The 17,003-nt window shown below is 44.2% G+C and overlaps 1 protein-coding gene across 5 annotated transcripts in view; it reads right to left on the reverse strand.

The window, feature by feature from the left end:
* LOC117607965 (protein gustavus) overlaps window positions 1-17,003 on the reverse strand; it is a 137,520-nt gene that overhangs the window by 71,239 nt on the left and 49,278 nt on the right. The window contains exon 1 of one of the 5 annotated variants that reach the window (XM_076693369.1): window positions 5,729-6,667. The exons of 2 other annotated variants lie outside the window; for them this stretch is intronic. In XM_076693369.1, the coding sequence (XP_076549484.1) occupies window positions 5,729-6,138 (410 nt within the window). In that variant the 5' untranslated portion in view covers window positions 6,139-6,667. Of the gene's footprint in view, window positions 1-5,728; window positions 6,668-17,003 lie in introns of those variants that run through there. 2 more of the 5 variants (XM_034332289.2, XM_076693373.1) reach the window with 2 other exon arrangements.

Raw genomic sequence — 17,003 nt, forward strand, 5'->3', positions numbered from 1 at the left:
GGAAATTAAGGTGTAAATAAATCTATCCGTACAATAGGATGAAGCAGGGAGGAGAACGCGTGTGCATCACGAATCAAGCTTGATATCGATGCCGTCCTATTTTCGGCCATTGTAAAATAACGCGAAGAATTGCCTGAATTACCTCGAACAATCGTACAAACGACCGACGGTTCATTGTAAATAATCATTTCCTCGAGGAAAGAAAGGGCGAGTACGATGCAGACACAGGAAACGCGCAATTCCAAATAAGTTCCGCAGGTGCAGAAGACTGTGACGCGTAAAAACGCAAGTCTAAGACTCGCGTCAGCGAATCGACGCGATTCCAAGCGAAACCATCAACTAAACTTATATTCGTCCAACGATTCGAGCTTTGCAACGATGTTTTAATCAACGACAGTACGTGGTGCATCGTGAAATCTCTAAAATCCTAGGATTTTCACAGCTTACGTTTCTCGAACGCTCTCCGAAGACTACTTTCCGCGTGACCTGGTTCTTTTCATTCGCCAGGATTTTCAAACGATTCACCGAGTTCCCCCGTTCCATGTTAAATAAATAAATGAAACGAACAAATGAGTAATACGGACATGCGAGGGATTTAGCAGTGAAATTTTTTGGAATTTCGAGGATTATTCGTTGCGATGGTTTCGGAGGGAGTGACGAATGGGTGTGACGAGAGGGTCGTCGCACCTAGGTCCTGCAATTAACGGCACGCGTAATCGAAAATAGCCTCGTGATGTCACGGGCGTTCTTGCGATAAAACGCAATGACATCGATCAGCCTTTCACTGGACGATCGATCTTCGAAAGGCAAAGGCCGCGATACACCGTTCGATCTTCTGCGATGGCCACTCAATATCCTCCCTTGCCAACATTCAAGCAATTCTAATAAATACTTCACCCTTCTGAAGTTGAAAATTCTGTGAACTCTTGGAAACTTTAAGCAACTTGATGCAACCCGGTAACATTTATGGAAATCGATGGCACAGAAATAAAATGGTATCCGATCGAAACCCTAAAAGTCACGACGATTAATTATTATACCATCGCTATCCGTTAGCACCTAGAATCGCCATTTACTCGAAATCAACACCAATAAACGAAAAAGAAAGGGAAAAAATCGCGGTGCAACACCTGTGCAGAATTTATAGGAATCTCTACACGCGGCAGTGTGTAGTTCGAAGAACGCGGCCAACAGTTCCAGGGATATCACGCGGCATCATTCTCACGCTACTACGATCATTTCTGTAATATTTTATGTTTTATCGCATACAGGATCTACGGGGCGATTCCTTACGAAATGAAACTTTGCCAGCTTGTTATTCAGAATAGAATATTGAATTTTAGTTTAGAATTATATAGAATTTTAATTATTCAAAAAGAGACAAATTATCATTTAAAAAAAAAAAAAAAAAAAAAAAATTGGGAACCAAGGATTTGAACCGAGGATCTTCAGATTGCGAGTCATGTGTTCAACCACGGAACGGATCCATGACTCGCAATCTGAAGATCGTCGGTTCAAATCCTGGGTCCCAACAAAACTTTTTTTTTTTTTTTTTTTTTATGATAATTTTTGAATAATAGTTATTCAAAAAGAGACAAATTATCATTTTAAAAAAATGTTGGGAACCAAGGATATGAACCGTGGATCTCTATATTGCGAGTTGGATGTTTGAGTTTGTCATACTTCAGAATATAAGGAGTAACTAACTGTAATTGATAATTTCTTTTAAACAATTAACCGTCTGCCCCCAAAAGGGGGTATAGGCGTGTTCAGCTCGACGAGCTCTACAAGCTGGCAAAGTTTCATTAATAAGTGAGTGTAACACTTGGGTAGTTCCCCTTGTCAGTCGAAGGGTAAAACGACTGCAAGGCAATATCGTAGAGAGATATACGATCTCGAAACGAAGAACAGTCCTCTAGTTGCTTCTGAATTTTCAAGAGTTCTTTGAAGATATCTCGATGCTCCCGAGGCATGATCAAAAACTAGCTTGTCCAGTGCTTTCGAGAGTCGATGAAGCAGAAGCGAGTGTACTCGAGAGAGACGAGGTCTCCCATTAAGGTCCAAGCACGCGTTTCTTTCGATCAATTTCTTTCTTGAACGTTGTTTGTTCGCGCGTTCAACCAGCTACGCGTTTAGAACGATTCCGTAATTGGTCGTGTGCGATCTTCGATTATTAACATTCTCCTTTCATTTCGCTGTCAACGAGCCACCAGTCGGAAGATCATTCATCTTGCCTGCTCTTTCAATGAATCTCTAATTGCTAGATAATGGCGTTTAATCGACGCGATTACGAGAAAGGTTGAGCGAAAGAAACTCGCCGGATATCAATCAACTTGATTATTAATGCCAGATGGTTGCAACATTAGATAAATTCTACGACTATTCTTTTTTTTTCTTCTCCTTTACACGCTTATTACCTACTGCAGCAACGATACCTGATATCGACAACACGGAAATAATTTTCAATTAATAAACTGATCAAAAATGAAAACTCTTAATTAGAGTTTCGATACGTCTCGTTATACGTATTCTATTTCACTGCGTCGCATTATTTCTGTGTCTGACCTATTCTACTGTGCTCAACTCCACTCACAATCGGAAAGATGTATTCACGATTACTTTTCAAACACACGAATGCTATTGTATAAAAGAAATGAACATCATCTCTTTTCCCCAGAGAATAATACCGAAAGGCACAAAGGACACTGATAACGTATAAAAGTAAAAATTAAACAACATGTATCCTTTACATAAAAGTTCAAACAACACATTTGAGAGAAGAATAAAATCAACATCAGACAGTTGCAAGATGTTCTCCTATGTCAGCAGGTCAATTTCCTTATTTTCTCGTCCTTTGTGCCTTCGTAACCCAGTGTACCTGCGGCGCAAGGAAAATCGCAGAGGGAAACTAGATCCTGCTCACGAGATCTACCAAATTAAATCGAAGAAAGGAATGCTGCTTTGAGCTGAATACGATTCATCCCCTTTGGGCGAGCAATATGGGTAAACCTGTGCCGGCAAAGGGACAAGTTTTAACCGTAGAATTTCTGTTCGGCTTTCATACGTCGCGATATCGGGTTAGTTTTTCCGTCTCTTCTGTCCCTTTTATCCACCGTTTATCCAGATAAAGCGTCGTTTGCTTTAAGAGGGCGATAACGAGGCACGTACGTACGCGACACGAACGCTGGAGGATCGATAAACGCGCCAGTTGCTTTCGTGAACAGTGCAATTTCAGTTGCAACGATAGCGAACAACCCTCTTCGTGGAGCACGAAGGTGGTGTGTCCCTGAAAAATTAGAATTTCCCACCTACCGCCCCTCGAGGCTGCACCCTTCGTAGAAAATTACGCTCGCAGAGAATACCGTGCCCTCATGAATCTTCCGTGAGCCTCGCGTAATGGCTCCGGCTTGCTTAGATCCAACCGATATAAATGTATCTAATCGAAACGAACACCTTCGAGTAAATCGACCGACCACGATACGAGTTGCTTTCACTTCGTTCAATTTATTTTCCGAGGTGATAAACCACGCTAGAATTTCTTCCTCATCAAATTTTCGAGGGTCAAGTACGGTCGTTTACAGTTATTGCCGCTAATAAAGCATAAAATTTCCTAATCTACGTACCGGGATGACTATGTAATTTGAAATTTTTGAACGGTTCGTTTTGTGGCCTCCAAGTTTGGTTCATTTTCTAGCTACCTGGATTTCCCAAACTTAGAAATATCAAAGGCAGGTAATAAACTTTTATCTGCTATACTATTATCTGCAATTGCATGGGTCAAGTCTTTAAAATAGTTTTGTATTTGTACGGTGAAAAACCATAGCGAAGGGACTGATAGGAGAAAAAATCAGAAATCGAAGAGTTTTATCGAAAGATTAAATCTTGCAGATTATTCGACGAGTTCGAAACGGAACGGTAGAAACTTAAAAAGCGTCGCTGATAGTTGAGAGGTTCAGGGAGCTTTTAAGCGACGACCGGTTACCAGCTCAGCTGCCGGAAATGGTTTACCGTGAATGGTCAGCAAAATCCTTTGCCATCAGCTTTTTTCCACCTTTATCCTCCCCTCTGCCTGTCGAAGATACGTAACGAGCCGTTAAACGAACGAAAGAACAGCTTTGTTGCAAAAACGAGACGTTTAAAGAGGATGTTTACAAACGTGCAAACATTCGTCGTTTTTATCGTTTTTAAACAGTTTAATTCTTCCATTATGAAGAACGTGTGTTCAGGTTCTGAACAAAATAATAATAAGAAAAAAAGGAGATACTTTTCGTAAGAAGAATTGCACGTGAACGAAATGAAATATTCGGCAACGGTCTTGGAAGCATCTTTGGTACAAATATTATTTGCTCACGCAAGACGAACGGCTTGATTAATATTCCGTTCGAATCGCGACGCAAAGGACAGTCGGGAAAGGAACACTCGACTTTTCAAGTCCGGTTGGAAAGAAACTGTTGGTCGCGGAGAGTTCAGTGTCCGGAGCAGCGGGAGGTCGTGGAACGAAGACGAAGAAGTCTGTCGACGGCAGCTCGGCTCAGCAGGCGTCGTCGACTTAGTTTTTTCGCTTAGAAACGTCGCCACATGGGAGCATCGAATTCTCATGCGTGTCTGCGTTTAACCCTTTCGTTAAGACAGATTCCGATACGAGACAACGACGAATAACGAAGAGAAAGGACGAAAATTTTACGCGTAGATAAAAGAAGGCACCGATAACGCGTGACAAATGATTCCACTCGAATGAAATAGAAAAGGATTTCTAAAATCACGAGGTCAAGTCACTTGAAGTAGATACGAAACGATCAGAATCCAACTCGACGTTGATATTCCATTGTATACTAATCAGCAACTTTACTCTGCTATTGTGTAGTAACACCTGTTCGGTATCGAATTTCCCTCCACGAGGTGATGACGAAATGTTTCCATTTTACCCGTCAAGAATGGACAAGGGTGTGCCCCGAACACCAGACTCGCGATAGGGTTTCACGAAGCACAAAGGATCTCCTGGCGAAATTAATTCCTATGATCCTTGATACCACTTAACTTTTTCTAACAACAATTTTTTCCATCTTCTACTGATTTAAACCTACAAATTGACCCGATTGGATTGGACACCCTGTATATTCTTTCGGTGACCTCTTTTTCGATATAAAACGAAATACAAAATTACAAGCCATTAAATCTACAGAATCAAAGCCATCAAAGTATTAATGGGTTAATCGAGGTGAAAGTAAAATCAAGTAGCGATGTTCAATCGAAGAAAACACGAAGGATCACAGCAAAAGGCAAACGCAAACCAAGCGAGGAATCGCGAAGAGAAAAGGAGGGGTTAATAACAAGGGAAGATCGGGCCTGACGGATAAAAAGGAAAAAGCACATCGGCGAAACTGCATCTCGCCTTCACCCAGCTGCCTAGCCAATCAGAAACGACCTTCGTCGCTTTTAATCTTCTGTCGGCAGCGGCGGTATCGATCTTTCTCTTTCATCGAATTAAATGAAAAAAAATTTTTCTATCTGTAACCTACGCTCGTAATCTTACCAGCAAATTTTAATATCAGAATTTCTTGCCGAGCAAGTTTTCGAAAGTGTTGAAATACCCCATACATCACTCCCTGTTTCATTAATGTCCAAAGTTTCCGGAGGTTGAAAGCCAATTTCAAAACCACCCCGAAAATTGAAATATATGATAAAACGTATAAGGGCGAGGAATTCTCGAAAGTGGTTCAAGCCTCACCTTGTTTCCATACCAGGTTGCAGGGGACGATTGCCACGTTGTAAGGTAGAGCCGTAAGGTGAAGGGTATCTGGAGGAAGAAGCCGGGACCGGGAGAGGATGTCTTCTGGGCGCGATAGCAGCCTGAAAGTGTCGTCGACGACGTTGCCGATGGTGCCGCTGATAACGATGATGCTGATGGTGTTGTATCGGGATCTGGATCCTGTGGATCGTGCTGGCCACCCTCCAGCAGAGAACATACGGGATCGGGAAGTCAGGTTTCAGCTGGACGACGGGCAGCAGCCTGTACTCGACTCCACGTGGACGAATCGAAGCCGATCGTCCGTTATCCTCGCTCGATCCGTGTGCCAGCAGACGAGCCTCTCCGTGGAGGACGTTGTAGTCGCGACAGCCAAGGTCACGGGGTAACATGTCACGAGGACATCCCTACCAACCACGAACTACCGTCCCCTGGTGCGCCCCGTCATCTTGATAACAAACTATGCCTCTTTCTCCGTTCTCCGGGCGTGAAGGCGCTTTCAACCGCGTCCTTGAAGCCGAGACCACCAGGCTGGCCTCGAGGATGCGATACCCTTGAGACGAATCGACTTCGAGACCCCCTTTCACTCACTCTCCGACCAGTTCACGAATAGCATCGAGAGGATGCTCCAACGACGGGATTCACCTTGATGCTGGAAGACACTTGTCCGCGATCAAGGAACGGTGTCGGTAAATGGCCAACTCGACTGACGCTCGACCAGGCTCGTCGACAGCGGCATCAAACGGTCAAGCATCCTGAGAGTTCCACGAAATCGTGGCGGATCCGTATAGATGAAGTGCGGCTCGAGAAGGGCGTCGAGATGGCCGCGACACTCCCTTTCACGCGACACGACGCTCCCAACCTTACATCGACTCGCACGAGCGCAGCCGAACCGGCCGAGAGCGAACGGACGAACGAACGGACGTGGAACGAAAGCCGAGAGAGGAAGGAACGCAGCCCCCCTAGGAGGATCCGCGCCGCGACGCGACGCGACGCGACGCGCGCCACGAATTTCAAACCAAGCTGCGCACGCGCACCTTCGGACGAGACTGCGCGCGAAAAGAAGGCACGCACACGAGGAGACCAAGAGGACCGTTTCCGTCGGCAATCACTATACGTCGCTAAGACTCGTTAGTGCTCTTTAAGACTTAATTCGTACGATAGACTCTCAAGATCTACTCTAGGTCTTCTTAGTAAGAAAATTCGTCTATTGGACATTTATAATTTTCTTCTCAAAGCGAAGCAGAAATTTTCCTTTCATCGCTATAGGCAATGCATCAAAAATTCGTTCAGCGTTTAATCACGTTACAGCTATTTAGCAACGTTTAAATGTCAATTCAGAAATCACAGTACTTCGCTAATGTATCTTTAGCTATTAACGTTTGTGAGATATTTAGTCATCGGTGGTAACTACCGATAACTGAAACGGCAGACTACATAATCCCGAAAGGTTAAAGGCAAACTTCATCTTTCATTCTACCTATCATTGCTACCTGCTCGTTTTGTATCGAGTTACTGGAAGATACTTCTAAGAACGACGGCTATAAATTTCATTCGAATTACCAAATCCATAACTGGGTAGCTGGATTTTGCAACAGGACTGCTAACCAGTGGAATTTCAATCGCGAGACGTCAATTTGCTAATTTTATGTTATCTCGGCTATGGGAGGATGTCGTTGCACCTGCCACAACCAGTCTGAACTTTCATCGAAGGGGTGGTGAGAAGGGTGAACGGTCGCGTGGGTCGTTTACACCTGTCCCTCTCGACCGTCTCACCCTGCTACCTGTACAGGTGCATCGTAACGCTGGATTTTGTACTGAATACCACTCAAACCGTTATCCAGACACTAAACTTTGGATGTAAATTTTGCAAGAATTATTAAGATACCCGATACCTAATTTGGCAAAGTTTCAAAGTATAAACTTCGAAATGATTATTTAAATTCCTTCCAGATCAAACAGTTCGTTATAACCATATTTCTTCTAGTCCAATACGCACAGACTAAACACTCAACACAGTTGAAATTTTATTTTAAGATTCTTCTTAAAATAAAAAGAGGAGCAGCGCGATACAATTCCGAGGGAATTGGGTCATCATATCCATCGACGACGCTCGTTTCATTCTCATTCTTGAGCGAAGGGTCTGACTGGGTGGAGAAAAGTCGAGCAAAGAAGGGTGACTGTCCTTAAGAGGATATCTCGGAGCGACCTTCGCGGAAATCGATCGATTGCCTTCGTCGTGTAATATCAAGAATCTCTTCTCTCGTTTATTACCGACAACAGGTTATCATACGACGTTCGAACGGCTTATGATCATCGTTATGCCAAAGACTAATTGTAAACGAGCACAGATCACGATTGAAGATAGTTCGCGATCGTAAGATGCCCTTTCAATACCCTGACAGAACAAAGAGAAAGGAGAGACGTAGAACGCGGGCAATTTTCAATTACCAAGTACGTCATAACTGTTAATTATCAACGTTTCCATTCGTTGATAAATGAGTTTTCGTATCTATTCATCTTAACGCCGCGAGATGCGTTGATTAATTTCATTGCGATTCATGCAAAGTACGAGCTATAATTAGAAAAGAAAAAAGAAGCTTTTCGAATGGATGGTTACGTCGTCTTTCAAGGGCTAACGAAAAAATTCGATGGATTTTCGTATTCGTCGAGTCTCGTGTAGGTACGTTTGTTTGTCGACAGGTTTTATCACGTCCGGATGTCCAATGTCAGTCGCGAACAGAAGGCTCGTTTGTAAGGATATCACGTATAGACGCGGTGCTGGCCATGCAAATTTCTGCATCCCTCTCTTTGTTGTTCGAGTTGCGCCCGATACCCGTCGTTTTTGCACGTTCCGTTTCGATTTCCCACCAACAACAATACCACTATTGCCGCCTCGATAACGGAAACGCTATATTTTCCAACTATCTTTCATAATTCTGTCGGAGATTTAAAAAAGGTGTACTATCGTTCCCCGGTTGCTTTTCTACGAGGTAAATCGTTATCAAAGGGTGAAAGACCTGAGGTATTAAGAGGCTATCCACCCACCACTCAACGATCTTTACACTATCATTGACTGCGGTAACGTAATTACACGCAACCACGGTTTAACCCCGTTTACGATAAAGAAAGAAATCTTGACGGTGCTTGAAAGCTAAGCCAAAGTAGTGGAACACGCTCGGTGTCCCGAGTTCTTTGGTCTCTTTGTGAATATTGATAAGAGAACGAACAGAATGAGCAGGAAACTTGCTAGGTTATACAAGAACGTGGAATTTATTATCGCATTATTGTCGTTTCTCACAGAACTTATAGTCGTTTGAACTCTTTATTTTATATTCGACGCGTTCATTGCCACTGATTTTCGATACACTAATAACTGAAAGTAATTGGAATTTTAAATTATAAAAATTTATACTTTTCTACGTACTGTAGAGTTTCATTTTTCTAGTCGATTTTCCCCCTCAAACAAATTAACCAATCGGAGTACGATAAACGCTGCGACTGTCGAACAATCAAGTTTTCCATGGATTACCACTCATTGTAAAAGAACATTCGAATACAGTACAAACACTGGCAAACGTCGATTACATCTTGTATCGATAATTGCAAAGACCACGAATAATAGAGCAACCCCGAGCAACGAGTTTCGCGAATCGAAAGGGAAAAGAGGGAGAGAAGAAGAAGAAAAAAAAGAGCGGCCCCGGGTGAAAAGTTTTCAGCAGAGGGTGCGTTCGACGACGGCCCTGGGCGTCGCATACTCTACCAGCCTCCCTCTTCCTCTACCCCATCACCATCCATCCACCTTCGCCCCAAGGGTGGTTCGGCTCGTCGAAACTACCCTCGCGCAACCATTGGTCCCTGAATTCGCATGCGCGTCTCTGAAAACTACCCCTATTGATCCGTCACCACGCTTTCACCTCTCCTCGGCTCTTCTGAAACCCTCTGGTTGAACCGTTTCTCTCTCACCCTTTCCTCGTCCATCTGATTTTCCTTGTTCTCGGTGTTCGACGAGGATACCTCGTCGCACGCAAGATCCAACAAGATACAAGCCAGATCTCCTCGACGCGACCGCTGTTCCTCCGTTGTCTATCGTTCTTACCACCGACGCAACGCTACTGTGCCACTCTCTTTTCAATTCTCCTCCATTGTTTTTAGGCGTGCGTCGACTGACGAGCGTTCTTCTGCACCGAGACTCCGCGAAGAATGCGTTCATCGTCTGCCGCCGAGGAATTTCGCTTTTAACTCTTTCTCAACGACCGTCTCTGCTGGAAGACGCTTCAGTACGTTTGTTTATTAAGATACCTAATTTAATAATTCCTCTCGTCTTGAAAAAGAGTCACCGAACGGACGCGTCCCCTTTTTCCATTCGTTCGCGAGGCTGCTGCGCGAAGTTACGCAAAAGAAACCCGAGAGGAAGAGAGGAAAAACTGGATGGGTGCTGTCGTGATTTTCTTTCCTCGAAGTTCGTTTACTCGCGCGATGTCGACTTTAATCGATATTACTTCTCGTGGAAATTAGATTCTCGCCGAGCGGGAATAATTATGGGGCGAGTCCGGCCGTTGCAGTTGCGAGAAGGGTGAAAAAACTCCCGTAGGAAATTGTGATTTCGTTTGCCTTTAATGACGGACAGTTTTAAAGAAGAAGAAGAAAAAAGAAAGAAGGGGATCGCCTTGACGAACTTCAAAGCTCGGCGACTTGGTGAAATTCAAAGGAGGAACTTGGTCGAGGACTGCTTTTCACGATCCAGACCTGCCTCGTAACGCGATTTCTTTGCTTTTCCTTTCTTTGTCCCGCGACCGACCCTTTGTTTCACGCTTCCGCTCGATGTTCAATCGTATCGATCCTTCGCTTATAATTACGACACTCTGCTGCTAGAAGAATGTTAACCTTTTTCCTTTCGTGACTCAACGTCTCGGGCATTTGCAGCTTGCGAAAGCAACGGAAAAATCGCGTAATATTCCGGAGGAGGCTCGATAATCCGATCCAACCGATCACGATGACAGTGCAAACGTCGCGACAAGGGTTTCCACGGCCGAAAATAAGCCACAGGGATGAAAGGCACGAGCGAGACGTTGCAGAAAGTATACCGAGCGAGGGTGAGTAGCTCGATGCAAAGTAGCTCCCCGTCTCTCTTCTAATCCGTCTCTCGCTTCAATATATTCTCCCTTCTCTCGATTCGCCCTACGACATCGAAGCATTGTTTCCACGCTTTTTCTTTTTTTTTCTTTTTTCTTCTCTCCCTTTCCTCGCCCTCCGGTCAGGAAAGCCGAGAGCGACGTCATTTTTCAAAGTGACGTACACCCAGCATCGTATACGGTACACATTTCCCGACGGGACGAGACGGACTAGATAGCATCACTCGAAATTTCAAACCACAAGGACGAGTTTATACGACGAGGCAGGGCAATCGTGTTTCACGTGGAAATAAAGTGGAATTCTGTTTACTTGTACTTCATTTATAGTAACAAGTTAGAGTTTACGGTGAACCTACCACCCACGATTTAACTACTCGATATGGGAACATCGAAATGGACAAAAAGAAGGAGCAAAAACGAGATCATGTAATCGGAAACGATCGGAAGAGTGGTTCTATTCGAATAAGAGTCATCCCTCTTACACGCGTCGCTTTCCACACGATGACTCCTCATTTTCTCCTTTCAGCTGAATAAATAAGGGCGCCTAAAACGTTCTGAATGGCACTCCTTTCCACGCGTCCTTAATGTCATTAATAAACGTGGAAAGTAGAAAAAGTTTTATTGCTAAGAGTGAAGAGTCTTTGTTTCAATTGAAAGATCCCAGTGTAAAAAAAAAAAACAAAATACCATATCTTAGGAGGGAAAGAAAGGAATTAATTATGACGATGAGTCTCGTGAGTTCCCTTCGAGCAACTCTACTTCTGAATTTCTTATTCCAACAACGTACCCTCGAGATTTATCGTCCCCGCTAGACCGGTTAATCGACGCTTCGCGAATGGTCGAGTTTTTCCACTTGCCAGCTGGACTAATTAAACTTGACGTAATAAAGCAGACACGCTTTATTTTTTCACGAAGGGTGAAACAGCAAGAACAACTTTTACTATTTTCGCAAGCAACTCGTTACTTAACGAAACGATCCCTAACAAAGTCCAGGAAAGAAAGAATCGATCCAAAATGAATTTTATTCTTTTCCATTCGAAATCTGTGAAATCGACGTAAGCATTTTTCCACGGCGAACGTTGCAGCCAGCAACACCTAGAATAAGCTAATCCAAGGTAATGAGGTAAGAATAAGAAGGCGGTGGTGGGAAGATTTGCCAGGGAGAGGCGAGAGGACTCGGATAAAAGGACCTCCTTTATCTGTCGCGAGAGAACGAGACGAGAGAAGATAGGCGAACTCGAAATGAAAGTTTCCGAGAGATTTCTTATCAAAATGCAAATCCACCGACCAACCTCTCCGATTTTCTCCCGCTTTCTTCCTCCCCGTGGATCTACCTGCTTCCCTCGTCCAACATTTCTTCCTTTTTCCTTTTTCTTTCTTTCTAGCTCGTTGTCGGTTCTTTCCCGATTCGATTTTCTAGTAGGTATCACTTTCATGGGTTAGGATGTGAAATAAAAAAGAAAAATGAGTCGATTTTCAAACATAGCCTGGCAGTCAATTAGTTTTTTTCAAAGTCGAGGGCTGATCAACTTCCAACGGCTATGTGTACCATGAAAATGGGAAAATTGCTGGATGTTCGGCCCGCGAACAGGTCGAATCAAGCGGGCGGAGATCGTTTAAAGCGAATCGAACTGCGTTGCAACACGGTGCTCGTTGTATGCAAAACAGCTGGCCCGTCGAAAAGCTAATATTAATCGCGACGGTGGTAGTATCGATCAACGCGCGGACTAATGACCATTTACAATTTTACAACGTGCCATTTACAATTTAGATGAAGATCCATTGTCTGCGCAACCCTTCTTCCGCCGGTTATGAAAAAGCCGGAGCACCCTCGGCAAAAACCACCCTCCGCTAGTTCTCGCCATTCTCTCTCGTTCTCTCTCTTCGCCACCCTTGAAGCTCGGTCATCCCTGCTTTTCCATACCCGGCTCGTCAGCTGTGATACTTTCATTTCGTGCATTCAGCAATTTCGCGCGACTACGTCCAATCTAGACCGCCTAAGGCCTAGTTCCCGGCCACCTTCTCTCTTATCGCTCGTTTCAAAAGATCCCGCGCCCTTTTATTTCTATTCTTGACGGAGTGGTTTGGAAATTTTTATCGAAAACAAAGCTACACGGTTGAGTAGCTCTGATTCGAGCATCGTGGTTGCTTGAAATCTTCTAATTTCCGAATGATCCAAATGTATACTGGATAAGCGACAGGCAGGGTTGACGTTGAGTCGTGTTCGTACAACGTACGATATCTCGTGCGTGTCGTTACAATTAATAATGCATGCGATACAACAGCCGGTCGACTGCTTACAGAGACAGGCAAGCGGTAAATTTCTACCTGTGCCGATCGTCGAAGAAGGTGATTCATCGCCAGCTTGCCGTGGATGATGAATGAAAATGTGCATGCGTTTAAGCAAAATATACACGGCACGTATATATCGGTTCGAACGCACGGTGAACGAACCCCGTGAGAGACTCGGCTGAAACAAAATCGATACGCGTGCAAAGTTGCATTACGACACGTGGTGCCCGTTTGTTGCTACCGACAGTTTGCTTTTAATATTTAGAGTAAAATTCATGCTGCTCGTATTCGTAAAGTTTTAACATGTCCGACTATACACGTCCGTTTCCACTGCGACAGCCAATGTTAATAATCCATATGGTGTGTCGCGCCAATTACGGTCATTTCTACTGCGGCAGCGAACGTGTTAATATACAGAGATTATTCCACTTCGCCTGTACGAGCTAATAATAACGCTGCGCTATTTCGTTTTTCGTTTCCCGTCGAAAGAAAAGCAGCAAGATATCGTGAATAGTGAGAGCGATCGGCAACGCATTAGCGTACAGCCGTACTCGAGGCTCAATCAGCTTAATTAGCTAATTGAAACTAGGAATAACGCGAGCAAGCTGAGAGAACGTCGACGAATCACAACGCGTTCGAACGACCGCGATGCATGAAAAATTCAATCGCGGAACGCATTTGCTAATGATTTTCCACGCTGCCCGGCGATTCATCCTTTTTTTCAATTAGCTGATTGAAACGTGCGCGTAAATGATCAACGTAACCAACGCGGAATACTTCGCGGCGGATCTAAAATGAAAATTTCGCCCTTGCAGCCTGCGATCTTTACTCGAAATATCTGAGATTACTGTTCCTCATTTTTCACTCTAGCCATTAGCTCGAACACAGAAAATATGATTCTAATGTGTAAGATCGCAAGAGTTTAGACTTGGCAAAGGTTTAGAGGCTTTGGTAACTCTGATATTCACCGCTAGAGCGAGCCCGAGTACCGAAGCGTTCTCGCAAGCACTCGGTCATCAAACCATCCACTTTTCGAGAGAACCGCGATTCGAGAGTCGTTAAAAAACGTGGAAAAACACGAGAGGTGGAAACAAAAGAGGATGAAAAGAAGAAACGAAAAAGGGGAGAGAAAAGGCGAGTTTAGACGGTGCTTTGTTCCGACGAAGGCAGGCTGTGGAGAACGCGAGAACGAGAAGGGAGAGACCCGAAGACGAAAGGATACGTCCAGCCTTGGAGCAAAAAACGTAACGGTCATTCGCCCGCAAGGTGAAGAAAAGTTGGCCGTAGCCAGCCACTGACCGGAGCCAAGGAGACGCTTCGAGCGATCGCCGATTCCTGTTCGCTTCGACGAGCCTCTCTCTATCTCTCTTTCTTCTTCCTCTCCTCCGCTTCTTCTAACTTCATCGCTTTCCTTTTCTCCTCTTTACGATCCGCTGCCCTCTCGTGACGGACCGGTCCGGGAAAATTACCCGGAAAATTACCTGGAACGAGCGATCTATCGAACGGAAAGTTCGCGGTCAAGCTATCCGTGGAAGATGAATTCGGATGAATCGACTCATAGTCTTTTCAGTTTAATGTCGACGAATGTGGACACTTTCCTTGAGGAAACTATGAAATCTCCACCCTTAGCCGACTAACAAACGGTAGCGCGGTCCCAGATACAGTAGTCGAAGCAACGAAACAACGAAAGAAAAGGGAGACAGTGAAGCGTATCATTATATCTCTGAAAGGATCGACCCAACCGAATGCAACCTTTCTGCAGAACGAAACCCAACACCGGCTTCAGATGCAGTTCGATCGCTCGGGGGAATAAATCTCGCGGCAATTTGTGGACACTCGCATCGACAGTGAACACAGAGTGGCGAGAGAGGTAGATTTACAAAAGGCTCTCGATAGTTTGTTCGTGGAGGCTCGAGAGCAAGCGCCAACGATTTATCAACGCGAAACTATGCCCGGCTTTTCTTTCGTGTCGCTACGCGGCCGAGAACATTTGTTCGCGTCTCTTGTATCGTTGTAACCCAGCCGTGGAGTCTTAATATTCCATGGTGGTGGTCATTTATCAGGTACGAGCTCGGTCGAGCGACATTCCTTGTAGCCGCACAGATACCAGACAATATGATCCTCACGGAATATTTGCCGGTCGTCTTTCTCGTTTCGTTAATTTTCTACATCATCGCGATAAAGGGTCTCGGTTTATCGGGGCCAGACTGATCTAGCCTTATCTGCTTTTGAAACTCGATTACTTCCAGACGATTACGATAGTTCAACTTTTTAAGAGAGTCTTGTAAATAGCTCTTCAACTTCTTGATAGAGTTTCAAACAGAGAATTCGAGATTAAGGCACGATCTTGATGACAAACGAGGGGTAAAAAATGAAATGATAACACTTTCGCTGTACCTAGTATCTGCTGTGTGATAATTGTAAATCGGTTGTTGAAGTTTGATAAATAACTTGTCTGTTATTTATTTAGATGAATCTCGAGGAAAATCTCTATTTTCAAAAGGTTCTCTGTTGCCAGCGGTTCTGAATTTTCGATAACATACAACGAAAGAACTAAAGGTAGTCGAGTATTTGCATAGATACTACTGTAGTTAATCTAAACAGAAACGGATATAGTCACGATATCCTTGACATTTTTCCCTGAAATAATGGGTTAGCATATTTTATTTCGAGGGAACAGTGGTACGTGATAATACACGGTCGCGTTCGTGGAACTTGTTTCTAATTATTCGCCACCTATATTACGACCTCGAGCACATTAAACTACGCTTAATCACAGGCCCGTGTAAATACGTCCAACTACACGTTTCCTTCCAACTTGTCATTAGAAAATATTATTTCATTTCACTTCGAGTTAACTAAAAAGAGAAGGAGTTTCTCGAAGAAAAAAACAGCTGTGATCTGGCGAGTCTTATCTACGACGTGCTGTTATCAACTGAAATGCATCATTTTCGCTGGAAATGGTACGCGTTCAAGTGTTAGCTCCAGACCGTGTCGCGTCAATTAACGAGGCACGTAGACGCTAGTGACGAGCCCTTCGCGTCAATTAAGCGAGGAATACTGTAATTTCACTGTCGTTCTCGCGTTACGAATCGATAGTTGCACACACGACAGGAGTCCGTGCGACTGACAATCGTTGCTTCGAGCCAGGACTACCGATTATTTTTTTCGTCACCACGTGGCAACTCTACTCCATCTGCGTGTCCCCACAGCTAGCAAGCGACAGGCTTTTATGTAACGGGGCTACTCGTAATCGAGTCGTGCTAGCCGACTCGGGACGCAATAATTTTGGGATTTAACACACAGCTGAGCGTCACGTGGCGCGTTCAATGGTAGAGAAAGCGAAATGCCGCTCGAAATTGGAGAGACAGAAGTGAAAGAAAATAGTGAAAGAGGGTGCAAGCGGAACGAGCTCCCCCAGGACGAACTTACCCCCTGGATCGACTCGTGCTCCCAGCCCTATCCCTTTCTCTAAGTCCGCTTTGAAGGGTATTAATAATTTAATGCGTTTAATTCCACCGCGTTCGAGCTGCGCGATGAGAACTTGGCGAATTTGCGAACTGCGGTTAAATTGTTACATATCGAACCTACGTAGGCGCATTTTCATGACGTAAGAGATTCAGAAAATAGCACTTCTGTTACATCGATTTCAAGGTTAAAGTTTCACGAAAATGATTAGATAATCACCTTATTGATATCCTTAATTCAGAACGACTGGTTGTCAGTTAAAGAAACCGAAGGGTTACATGGTACGCTATTACGTATTCAATTTTTAAACGCAACGAGTTCATGACAGAAAAGTTTTTAAAAATAGCACTTATGTCTCATCG

Source organism: Osmia lignaria, chromosome 3 (genome assembly GCF_051020975.1).
Source record: "Osmia lignaria lignaria isolate PbOS001 chromosome 3, iyOsmLign1, whole genome shotgun sequence".
Classification (NCBI taxonomy): Eukaryota; Metazoa; Arthropoda; class Insecta; order Hymenoptera; family Megachilidae; genus Osmia; species Osmia lignaria.